Source organism: Neopsephotus bourkii, unplaced genomic scaffold (assembly GCF_033783945.1).
Source record: "Neopsephotus bourkii isolate Nb327-2 ecotype Australia unplaced genomic scaffold, CSIRO-AGI_Nbou_v1 NB_580, whole genome shotgun sequence".
NCBI classification, from domain to species: Eukaryota; Metazoa; Chordata; class Aves; order Psittaciformes; family Psittacidae; genus Neopsephotus; species Neopsephotus bourkii.
This window is the reverse complement of record NW_026901081.1, coordinates 2503304-2515885: the sequence shown is the minus strand read 5'-3', so window position 1 is coordinate 2515885 and position 12582 is coordinate 2503304. Positions and strand designations below refer to the sequence as shown.

Below are 12582 nucleotides of genomic sequence, written 5' to 3'. Positions count from 1 at the left end.
TTGTCGAGAAGAGCATGGGGGCTATTGGGGATCTCTCCCAGAAAACATACATCCTTAAGGACAAACTGTTAACAAAACCAGAGTAATTAATGGATGTAGAGTCTGGCACTCACATCCTGTCAAAGACTCAATGAGGAATAGGCTCTTTCACCAAGGATCCTGGTTTGGATAGCTTTGATTGATATTTTCCATTACTTTGCTAATCACGTGCAAAGGGTCACCTCTGGGAAGTGGAAGGATAGCCACAAGGGTTAGAAGCAGCACAGATGTAGGAGCAGGGCTGGAAGTTGGAATCAACTGCATGCTTAGCCAGGTTTATCAAACTGGGATTGGCTGGGAGAGGTCACTTCTCAGCCATGGTGGTAGGAAGGGTGCAAGGCTTTGTACAAGGGTCTACAAGGGAATGCATGAGTGGTTTGGCCTTATACATCAAGGCCTGCCTCTCTAGGCTGCTGATGCCTTGTAAGCATCCAGCTCTGGTGAAAAGCACTGGTGCTGTTTCCATCCTTACACCTGAGACCTGAAGGGAGGGATGGTGCCAGAAAGCAGCTTGTCTTCCTATCGAAATTCTCTGGGTTCCTGCTGTCAAGACTGCACCATCCTATCCATTCATGTGCTTCCTGGTCCTGATATCTGTGCACAGAGCCCTCTTGATGATGGACACCGCATCTATGAGCACTAACTGGGCTCTCAGATACACGATGAACACTCAAATAAGTATTTTGCATCATCTTTCTCTTGCAGGGACAGGGTGACACCACTGAAGTCATCATGTGTTCTCCTGCCTCACCTCAACACCAGCGTGGGGACAATCACACCTCTTCCCTTATTCCAGCATAATAGCCCCAAAATGTTGTGGAGCAGCCTGACAATACAGCATAGTGAGGCAATGAAAATATAGGGTTTGTTGCAGAGGAGGACCATAGAACCATGGAATGGTTTAGGTTGGAAGGGACCTTAAAGCTCCTCCAGCTCCAACCCCTGCCACGGGCAGGGACCCCTTCCACTGGAGCAGCTTGCTCCAAGCCCCTGTGTCCAACCTGGCCTTGAGCACTGCCAGGGATGGGGCAGCCCCAGCTTCTCTGGGCATCCTGTGCCAGGGCCTCAGCACCCTCACAGGGAAGGAACACAGTGAAGGGGGAGCATTTTCATCTAAACCCCGATCAGTCTCTGTAGCGTGAGGGAGAAAGGGCTGAATGCAATCTGCTTTCTTTCTGGCCAGACACAGCCTTCAAACTCTGCGACTGAAACATCTTTGGGACTCCTAAGGTCCCATCTTTTGTGACTATCTCTTCACAGGTGTCCATACAGAGCCTAGCACAAGGGAGGATGGGACCTCTGTGTGATGGGGAAGGACAAGCAGGATTCATAGGACCATAGAATGGTTTGGGCTGGAAAGGACCTGATGATCATCCAGTTCCAACCCCCTGGTGGTGTAGCCCAGATTGGGGCACTGAGTAATCACTCAGCCTGTGCTCAGCATCAAAGGAGAAAAAGGAGAGGAGAAAACCAAGAAAGAGAAGATAATACATGATTTACAGAGAAGCACCATCTCAGAACAGAGGTCATAAAGATGCGCAGACCAGCAAGACATTCAAATATGCTTCAGTGACATTTCTTGCTGCCATCTCAAAGCCTGAGCTTTACAGGCACAGACACACGTGTGGCTGTTTGCAGTAACATAAAGACAGAAGTCAAGGCAGAACACAAGGGGATGTTCACCCAGCATGGGGTATTTGAGATCCCCACCAGCATAGCTGGAGCATCGGGACATTTCCCAGTATCTCTGTGAAGCTGCAACTCCCTAGGGACCTATTCAGACTCTTTCTTTTGGTGTCCTGAACATGTTTAGGTACTTATGTATCCAGGGATGAGAAAGCAAATACCAGTTAAGCCTATCTGCACCCTCTTCATTCAGTGGATTTAGGTGGACATAGATTTAAGTTAGGTAGGACGGTGTTAATACAGACCTGGAGTTCCAGATAGGACATTCAACAGGTTATTTTCTTAGTGACATTCAAGCCAAGTAAGAAGAAGCAAGGAGAAAGGCAAGTATAAGGGGAAATGTCATTGAGCCAGAAATGCTAGGAATTATTCCTGCTGTATTCTTCTCCGTTAAGGCAAAGGTTGCATGGAGCACCAGGAACACTATGATCAGCATTAGGTCTGCTGGGGAGATGGCAACCTGCTTCAGTGGAAATGCAGAAAGATGGGTTACTTAAGGTGATGTAAGGAAGGAGAGAGAAGCATGTACCGCCAGCAGTACTCTGGGGAAAGGTTCTGGACAAAGGACCATCCTCCCATCCCTTTAGGATTGTAAGGTCATTCAGATGGGCCCTGGCAACATGACACAGAGTCATAGATGTTGTTTCTCAGCCTTTTCTATCAATTCTGAGAAAAAAAATGCTTTTTGTTTGCTATTTTATTATGTGAAATGTCACTGGGGTGGCCTCCACTGAACATGAAGCCCCTCTCACAGCAGGATCTGCAGTGACATATAGTGAAGAGACAGTCTCCATCCTAAAGGCTGTGCATCCTAGAAGGTATCCTCTGATGCAAAGTTGACATGGGCTACATAGTGGTGCCAAGTATCACTGGTTTGAGCTACAGCCTCACTTTATAAAGTTTGCTGATGTTGATATAGTTGGAACACCTTTTTTGGCTTGGCTGTTCCATTCTTGCCTCAGTTCCTAACAAATGCATCAGTTATTACTGATTAAGTTATTACTGATCAGTTATTACTAATAATACTCATTAGAAAACCTATAAAACATGTGAGAACAAGTATGACAACAAACAAAACTAGAAACCATCAGTATTATGTCTCCATTTCCCTGTATCTCCTGTTGTTGCCTTCAAACAAAAAGACCATCCTGGGCACCTCTGACAGCTTTTGCACAATGATTCTCTCCTGGATTTAATCCCACCATACCCTAACTCAAGGAAGGATTATTTCCATGTGTGTGTGGCATTGCTACAGCTCTAGAACTGTAGAGATGTCGCAATCCAAACCATTTGCAATCATGATTCGGAGGGGAAGGAGTTCAGCTCTGGAATGAATGGATCATTTTGGGTCAGATCCCCCTCATTGGAATTCCAAGTCCAAACATCTGAGACATTGCAGAGGTAAGAAGGGTTGAAATTCAGCCCCATGCAAGGATCTGGATTTTGAAAGTCAGGTCTATCTGCAACATAACCCGTTGGCTATTGAAAGACTGTTGTGGAAATGTGAGCAGTTGCATAGTTAACATCACAAACCTTTACCACACGGTATGCTACCCTATGGCCAAATATCTCGTAACAAAGGTTTGGGAAGCTATCAGAACCAGTCTGGATATGAGATGCAACAGAAAAGACCTTAAAAATGGTGCCAAGTGTCTGTTTCGATGATCATGGCAAAGTTCAATATCAACTATGTCTTTGAAGGTTCAGATTTGAGCTCGCCTCTGAACAAGAGCTAACCCCCCATGAGAATGATGGCATTTCGAAGCAACCCAGAAATGCAATCCAGGAGTCCCTCTTAGCACATGAACTGTCAGCTTCCTGCCCCAAAAGGAGCAGAATAGGGCCAGATTTGCTGTTGCCTGGAGGAATAATGTCCCACTGAAGCCAATGGTGGCACCATGATAAAGAACAGCCAAACCCCACACATGATCCATCGAGAATTAATTGAAATGAGTCCTCAAAACTTAGCCTTGGGCTGGTTCTGATTTATCCAAACCAAATTCCCATCATTACAAAGCTCTTCTGAGTTGAATTCTAGATATAACTGACACAGTCATACACCTGTATGTATTCAACAAGCCATAAGGATGCTCTCTATCACATCAGTCACTTGAAACGGACCCTCTGTAGATAGCACAGGAAGAGGAATAAGCTGACAAGAGCAAAGCACAATCCTTGCCAAGGAGAGGTGAATACACAACAGAGGAAGCTCATGGATTCAGTTTACCTTTGGTGTGGGTGTGGGCGAGGGCGACTGGCCAAATGTGCTGGATGCATAGCCACAGAGAAACTACATGAAGCACAGGTGAAAACAAAACAAAACAGAGACAGAGAAGAGCAAACAGTGAAAAGAAGGAATAACTGCAATGGGCACCTGATGTTGTTTAGTGTTGGAGGTCCTGGTGCTAAAGTAGCTCCCAAATAAAAGGCAATAATGCTTAGATTTCTGTCTATCCCCCTCCTGGCTTTTCCCATTCTTCTCCAAGTTCACATTCCTGAAGATCTTGCCTCTTGGAAACAAGCCTTCTACATCTCTTAACCTCACTCATTTATCCATACGATTTTAGCTATCCTTGCTCCTCCCTCACACATCCCTGCTCTCCTGTGACCGCTGTTCTCAATACACAGCAATTGGGAAGATGCCAGGGAAGAAACCCCAACAAACAAATTCCACAAATATTCCAAGGAAACCCTTCCTTTCCTCTCCAATTTAAATCAAAATCAGATATTTTCTACACAATTGGATTTTTTGCCAAAGGGAAAGCCCCCAGATTTCCTATTTGTTTTTCCCTTCACCACTTCCCATCCTCTACCGCTCCTTCTACCTGTTCCTTGAGCATGCAGCACTGTCAGACCACACCAGCTGATACCTCAGAGGATCAGTGGACAATTCCCACTGAACCCATCATTCCATCTGGCACCACTCAAAGCAATGCTCTGATTCAGCAGATACATGCAGATAGACCTCCGTGATGGACATGCATTGATCAGGCTTCACAGCCCTGTGTGCTCCAGCAATACCCAGTTCACCACACGGGTTCCGTTGCACACAGATGTTGGGTCTCTCAGACAGTTACTACACTATTCTAATATGCACTCAACTGGTTTTCAGACTTCTCTGATCTGTGGCTTTCTCAAGTTTCTGGATTATAAGGGTCCCATTTGAAAGACTGAATGTACAGCAGTTACGGACTTGCTTTTCACTGACTCCTACAAACTCATCAATAAGCTCTTGAGGGCCAAAGACTGGATACTATTGAGCAAAATGCCTCATTATTTGATGTAGCCCTTAGCAAAGCAGCCATTCATCTCTTTTTAAGGGAAGATGCTCGATTTGGTTGACCTGGCTTGAGTGTCTCTGGAAGGTTTCTCCATAGACAATCCATGAATGATGTTCAGGGAAGATATGCACACTTCCAAGAAGAGCCTTTGGCCCAGCTCTTTGCTACTTGCATTCAATTCCCATAACCTAGGCTCATTTGCTCCTTCTTTTGGGAAATGTGTTTTAATAAAGGAACTGCAAGATATGGGATTTTGGTGGAAAGCAATGGCAAAATCATCTCATGATGTTAGATCCTGCTTCCCCGAGCAGTTTCGTTTGCCTGGGGTTTAGGGGATTTGTGTTGTCCCAGTTCACACTTACATTGTGCATGATTAGGGGAGCAGGGACACAGTTTTTGCTCTCAGAACGGCAAAGCTTGCACCAAAACCAAAAAGCAGTGAGGGGTAAGCAATAAAAAGCAAGGTAAATGGCAGCACCAATGCTAAGGGAGTTAGCGTCTAGTTCAGCAGAAGTATCCACATCTGGGGATAGCTCTGAACTCACTGGCAGCATCATGTCAATTGGAAGTTAATTAGGGCTGATCAAGGTTATCTTGTTCCTAATGAAGTCAAAAGGATTGATCATTCGTTTCAGCAGGAGCAAAACTGAGTGCCTAAAGTGTAAAGGCTTGCGTGTCTGCAGCCTATTTAAAGTAATTTATTGGGAATTTAAGCATTTCAAGCAAAGGAATTCATCATCAAATCTGTTTGGCACTTCTGAAAGTCCCTAAGTCCCTTGGACCATCAGTGGCATTGGCTGGCATTTGGAAACAGGGCTCTTCTGAAACACTTGGTTGCTTTGGAAAAGGTTATCCCTACATCCACTGCAGTCCCTATGGCTTAGCCTAGAGGAAGTCTTTGGCATAGACCCATCTGGGTAGACTTCCAGGTTCTGCTAGGCTGATATCCTAAACCAGTTTCTACTTTGATTTTGGGAGCAGGGTTTATGATGTCTTAGTGGGGAGATGCAAGTGTTCAGCTTAAGAAACCATCATATATTTGTGTTATTAATGTTGAAATAGTCACTAATCCCAGCATTCAAGCTGGTATCCCAGTAACAAAGTGGGAAGAGTTGAAGCAATAACTGCATTTCTCTAAAGCTCGAGCACACAGAGTCTTCTGCACTGAGCACGGAGTAAGCACATATCTGCCTGGAGGCCTGGGATGTGGAAAGGGGAGCTTTAAAGTTCAGTTTTCATAACTGACGTCCCCTTTCTCTGCTGTCATAATGGTAAAAGATGACTGTTGGCTGGTCCATCCCAGTCCTGCTGTGGTGCTTAAGGGCCAGAGAGATTGTCCCTTTGTTCCGCTGTGGTCTACAAGTGTTTGGTTTTCACTTCTCACTCCATTATGCACAGACTTCAACTACTCAGCAGGAGGGTCTAGCTCCTCCTCTCTCAGATCTCTCTACAATCACTTTATTGTCCCTTATAATCTAACTTATTTTCCCCATCCCTACACAATTAGGAGAGAAGCAATCACAGCACAAAATAATACCTGGTGAACCAAATGCAGTGAACTGGGAGCATGAGTGTGAATGTACCCATCACACTGCACCAACACTTTCCAGTTTGAAACGCCCCAAGGAGCATCAGAGCAATGAAACTCTTGGCAAACCTTCCACCCCTTCCAGAAACACCCCTCCTTGTGAGTAAAGGCTTTCTCCAGCCTCCATTACCAACCATTGCCACATCTGCTTGGAAGATCTGCTTGATGAATTTGTTTTTGGAGGAATGCACCAGCTGGATGATGTCTCCATGCAGCGTGTCCCTGTTTTTCTCCAAGAAACCTAGAGAAATAATGGGACAACACACAGATGACACATTGCAACGTGGGCAGGACGTGCCCTGCAAGCAGCTTCTGGATTGATGAGCTACTGGCTGTTCTTTGGGATGTAATAGGAGGAATGAATGGGCAGAGAAAGGGGAACCAAGAGAAGGAAGACAGGCACATCTTGAGGTAAGAACAGAGATGCAAGTGGTGCAAAGCACTGCAATTCTGTCATGGACATGCACGAACAAAACAGCACCAAACACAGCTCATGGGCATCACTGAAGGGGCAAGCCACTGCAGCCAGAAAAGGAGTACAGAGACACTACTATGTGCTACCATCCTGCTGTGCTCCAACGCAGCAGCATCTCACCTTGCTCCAAACATCCCTGCACACCTGCAGTGCCCCATGAGCTGCCCCATACCTTTTGTTTCATAGTAAACGATTCCAGCAAAGTGGTTAATGCCAAACTGGGTTTCATAGTTATTCTTCGGAGGAATATAGTTGGTGTTCAGCTTGTGTTGGGAGTTCAGCTTGTGTAACATGGTGGCATCTGTACCCTGTGCGTGCAGGAAAAGATCATAGAATATAGAACCAACCAGGTTGGAAAAGCCCTTTAAGCTCATCCAGTCCAACCATCGCCCAGCACTGCCAAGGCCACCACTGCCCCATGGCACTGAGGCCTCGTCTCCACGGGGTGTGAACCCTTGCAGGGATGGTGCCTGCAGCCCTGCCCTGGGCAGCCTGTTCCAATGCCTGAGCACCCTCTGGGGCAGGAATTGGTCCTCAGCTCCATCTAAACCTGCCCTGGTGCAGCTTGAGGCCGGTTCCTCTTGTCCCATCCCTTGTTCCTTGGGAGCAGAGCCCAGTCCCTCCTGGCTCCATCCTCCTGTCAGGCACTTGTAGGGAGCCATCAGGTCCCCCCTGAGCCTTCTCCAGACTGACCCCCCCAGGTCCCTCAGCCCTTCCCCATCACACTTGGGCTCCAGGCCCTGCACCAGCTCTGCTGCCCTTCTCTGGCCCCACTTCACACCTCAATGTCTCTCTTGTAGTGAGAGATCTGACATTTAACCAGGGTTTGTCCCATGACAATTATTTTCCAGTCAATAGTGCCTCTCTTGTTTATCCTTGTTTTGTATTTATTTTGAGAAGAGATGTGTTGGAGGGGAGACCTCAAATGCACAAATTAAGGAAGTGGATTAAATATCACTGATATGTCATGCTACGTTCAAGATAGTGCTCAGGGAGTATATTTAACGTTATTTTCACTTAAACATTGCCAAGAGTTATTCTGGACCCTCTTGCAGTTATATTCTTCCATCAGAAACGCTAACTGTTTTCAAACACAGTTGTGATATTCATGGAAGACAATCTGACAGAACAATAAAACCAATGAAAGGTGAATGTGTGCTTGGGGTGATCAGACCTCTCATAGGGTACCAGTGTGCAAGTGCAAAGAGGATGGTCACTGGCAGCAGGGCTGAGCCCAAAACACACCTTGGGGAACTTGCTCTCCTCGTCAATGAGGGAGATGATGTTCATGGGCTTGATGGCGATCATGTCCAAGGCATCCTGGTTATCAGTGAACTCGATGTGCTGCCAGTTGATGTTCTCCAGGTTGTACTCCTCCTGCTCGAGTTTGAAGACGTGGCGCACGAAGAACTGCTGCAGGTTTTCGTTTGCAAAGTTAATGCAAAGCTGCTCGAAACTGTGGAGAGAAGATAAAGGAAAAGCCACATCAGATCCATTGTGGTCTATCAGGAGCACCTCCAGTATGAAGAGAGGATGAGAAAGTTGGGGCTGTTCAGCCTGGAGAAGTGAAGCTGTGTGAAGACCTCAGAGAAGCTTCCAGTGTCTGAAGGGGGCCTATAGAAGGATGCTGGGGAGGGACTCTTCATTAGGGACTGCAGTGATAGGACAAGGGGTAAGGGGTTAAAACTGAAACAGGGGTAGTTTAGATTGGATATAAGGAGGAAATTCTTTACTGTAAGGGTGCTGAGGCACTGGAATGGGTTGCCCAGGGGAGGTTGTGAATGCTCCATCCCTGGCAGTGTTCAAGGCCAGGTTGGACAGAGCCTTGGGTGCCATGGTTTAGTGTGAGGTGTCCCTGCCCATGGCAGGGGGTTGGAACTGGATGATCTTAAGGTCCTTTCCAACCCTACCTATTTTATGATTCTATCTTTCTCCATCTCTCGCCATGCTTGAAGCAATACTCTTAGATCACACCAACCACTCAGTCAAATTGCTGTTGGGTGAGAATTTGGTTTAAATAATCATTTTCTTCTCCCAACAGACAATACATATATATATAAATTATAATAATACAAATATATATATAATTATTATAATAATAATATATATGGCTATAGCCATTATATGTGTGGTCTAAGCCAACGAGTTTATGAAACATGTTGTCTGCTGGAACATAAAAGTGATTATCATAGAATCATAGAATGGTTTGGGTTGGAAGGGACCATAAAGCTCATCCAGTTCCAACCCCCTGCCATGGGTAGGGACCCTTTCCACTGGAGCAGGTTGCTCCAAGCCCCATTAGCTCTGATAATCTCTCCTGTAGGAAAAGGCTTGGCCCAGGAGGTGAGGTGAAAGGACTGCAAGACATTGGGGTGGTGAAGGAGGGTTACGACCTGGTTCTCCTTTTGCAGGCTCCATACCTGTTCACAGTGAAGTTTTCAAAGCCGAAGATGTCAAGGAGGCCGATGGATCTCCTGACACTCTTGAGCTCCTGGGAAGGAGGTCTGTAAATGGCAGCATTGATCTTCTCCACGATCCACACGAAAAGGCGCCCATAAATTCCCTGCAACATCCCAAAGATGGGGATCACTCAGGTTAGCAGTTCCCCTGCTCATCTGCAGCACCAGCTCACTCACTGTGGCATAGGCTCCCCTAAAGCATGGCCAGCAACTGAGGACATGCTCATCATTTATGCCACACTCTTGGCATAGTTTAATGCTTCAAGAGCTGTTATGTAGATCAAGGAAAATGGACCTGAGAGCTTAAAAATAGTTGAAAACAAATCCCCAGATTTGGATAGTCCTATGTTTTGGATTTATGGGTTCACTGCAAAGCCAGACAGTCCTTCCCTTGCTTTCTAAGCATCCCTTTCTATAGATGAGCAGATCTATGCTACACTCCTAGAACAGCCAAGGCCATCTTGCCTGGATGTCCTTGCAAGCACCTTGCAAGCTGCTGACTTACATGGCTAAACAGCCTGCTGACTGAATGAAGCAGCTCTTGCTGCTTCAGGAATTCCAGAACTCCATGTTTTACAGTGCTATTAATCTCTTATAGATAAGCTACAGCAGTGCTAAAATGAGGGAAATCTGATTCAAGGGCCCATCACCACTAGAAAAGTCACTGTCTGGATTTCAGACTAGTTAGGTATCGCACCAGCTAGCTTCATCTACCAGCTCCCCACAAATAGGCTGTGTGGCCCAAGATGGCCAAAGGATGCTACTGAGATAGCAACCTTACATAGGGCTAGAATACCTTCTGCAACCTTACACAGAGCAACCGACAGCACAGCAGTGATGCAGACACACCCCATCCACCTTCCTCACCCCAAAGCCTCAGGTGATGCTCTCTGTAGGTGCCCTGATAGCTGCTGAACTGCTCTATCCCTATTCACATTCCTTTGATGTTCAGCTTTATTCACTGCTGCAGACGTGCCCAGATCCCCAAATCCAGGTGTGGGTATTCTAGGTGCTGATAGAGCTGCTCTGATTTATAGCAGCTGAGGATCTAACCCTGGGGCTCAAGCTGGGATGTTTTCCCGAAGTTCGGGTGAGGTGATTCCAGAATTCTGGCTCCTTCCATAGGTCACTTTTGAGAACAGACGGCCTCAAGTCCAGATTACAAATCCCCTGAAGACCATGCTATCTAGACTGCCTTCATCACAACTCTTTGTGCATCCCAATGAGAAAACAGTTTCAAGGTCATCTACTGATCTGAGCTCACACAGGAACCAAGCAAGGCACCTTTTCTGTGCAGGGGATGCTCCGGTCTCCAAAGTGGCAGATTCCTTCAGCTTATCAGCAGAATTAGAAGGGAATTCCCTAAGACTTACCTTTACAAAAGCATCCCTCACATCCAGCGCTTGTTCCATGCTGAGAGGAGTGGAGACGGTCTCACCCCTGGTGATGATGGTCCTGCTCGTAAGGCAGTTCATCACGTCCTGAGGATCAACCTGGTGAGGACACCATGGAACACAGCTGATGACTTCATCGCACAAGGTGTCCTTACAACGGTCTGGGCTACTGGCCTGAATGTGTATGGCCAGAGAGGAACAGTGCAGCCCCCCATAGCGGGAGGTGACTTTTCTTAGCTGTACAGGGCAAGTATCTCACATGATGCTGAAGGCATTTTCAGGGAGTAATTAACACTTGTATACAGTGTTTTACTATGGAAAGTGTTCTTGTGGCTTGGTGTGAGATGTTCATGAGGTGTTGGGAGGGGAGATAGGCTGCCCAGGGAGGTTGTGAATGCTCCATCCCTGGCAGTGTTCAAGGCCAGGTTGGACAGAACCTTGGGTGCCATGGTTTAGTGTGAGGTGTCTCTGCCCATGGCGGGGGGGTTGGAACTGGATGATCTTAAGGTCCTTTCCAACCCTAACCATTCTATGATTCTATGATTCTAAGATGACAAAGCAAAGCTGTGTCCTCCCAGCATGAAGGTAGCTTTGCATCCCCCTGATTCCTTTTCATACTTGAAAGATCAAGCCGGGAAATGTCCACTCCCTAAGGTACATGGAAACAGCTTGCAGACAGCCATGGAGCACACTGTGGGACCAGCACTGCCTATGGAGTTGAGATGGTGTCCCTGAGGGAAACCTGTTACCTTCTGAAGAATGTTCCAGCCAGTCTATGGGTGGTTTGGCTGAGGGTCATCTCACCTCACATGCAAACAGTGTGACATCTCCATTGCAGCTACCGAACTCTTTCCATCAATGAGGGACACACTGTATTTTGGGGACTGAGTTATTTGGATGTCCTTTTCAGGATGATGTGCCATCAAAGCGACTGTTTCTCTCCACTGGCACGAAGGAGAACTCAGATCCCCAGCTCAGATGGAGACATCTACCTTCATTCCATCAGTGCATGGCAAAGTATGGCTTACCCAGGCCTCTTCAGCCTCATAATGCTGGTGGTGCAATGAGAGCTTTGACACAACACCAGGAATACAGAACAAGCCAGACAGGGGACAGCAACACTGCAGGACCACTGACCTCCAGCAACGATGCTGCAGTGATGAGTGACGCTGACTGAACAACTTCACAGGCATCCAGGTTGTCATAGGTCCGAGCTGGGGGAAGAAAGGCAGAGGGAAAGCCATCAGCAAGGGACTTGGATAGGGTGAGGGAATGGGTCTTTCTTCACTACCTCTGTGTGACGGGCAGGCAAAATCTGGCCATCAGAAAGAGAATAATGCATCTTATGGAGTCCTGCTGCTGGCTGCGAAGGACGTGTACTGTGCTGTGTTAGTCACCCTAAATGACTGATGAGGTAAAGACGTTTCTAGCATGTAAGTGCTTTAGGCTTCTATCTTCCAAAGAGGCTTTTAAAATCAGTGTCACTCCTGAGAGCAGGGCAGTTTGGTACCTTCACAAAGACATATCGAATCGCACAGGCACTTGTCAAACACTCCATTAATCTCTCCTTGCAAAACCCGAGTCTACTAAATGGCCTGTGGCCATGTTCAGCCTCCCTGCATCCAGAAAAGGTGGGTGTCACTGAGCACACTGCAGTCTG

The 12582-nt window shown here is 46.7% G+C and overlaps 1 protein-coding gene across 6 annotated transcripts in view; it reads right to left on the bottom strand.

The window, feature by feature from the left end:
• The window catches only part of MYO7A (myosin VIIA), a 107584-nt gene that overhangs the window by 41544 nt on the left and 53458 nt on the right, over positions 1–12582 (bottom strand). For 3 of the 6 annotated variants that reach the window (XM_061351375.1, XM_061351378.1, XM_061351376.1), the window contains 7 exons: positions 12060–12136; positions 10902–11021; positions 9490–9632; positions 8315–8525; positions 7242–7377; positions 6729–6835; positions 3953–4015 (listed from right to left, as the gene is read on the bottom strand). In XM_061351375.1, the coding sequence (XP_061207359.1) occupies positions 3953–4015; positions 6729–6835; positions 7242–7377; positions 8315–8525; positions 9490–9632; positions 10902–11021; positions 12060–12136 (857 nt within the window). The remainder of the gene's footprint in view (positions 1–3952; positions 4016–6728; positions 6836–7241; positions 7378–8314; positions 8526–9489; positions 9633–10901; positions 11022–12059; positions 12137–12582) is intronic. The other 3 variants (XM_061351377.1, XM_061351379.1, XM_061351380.1) reach the window with 1 other exon arrangement.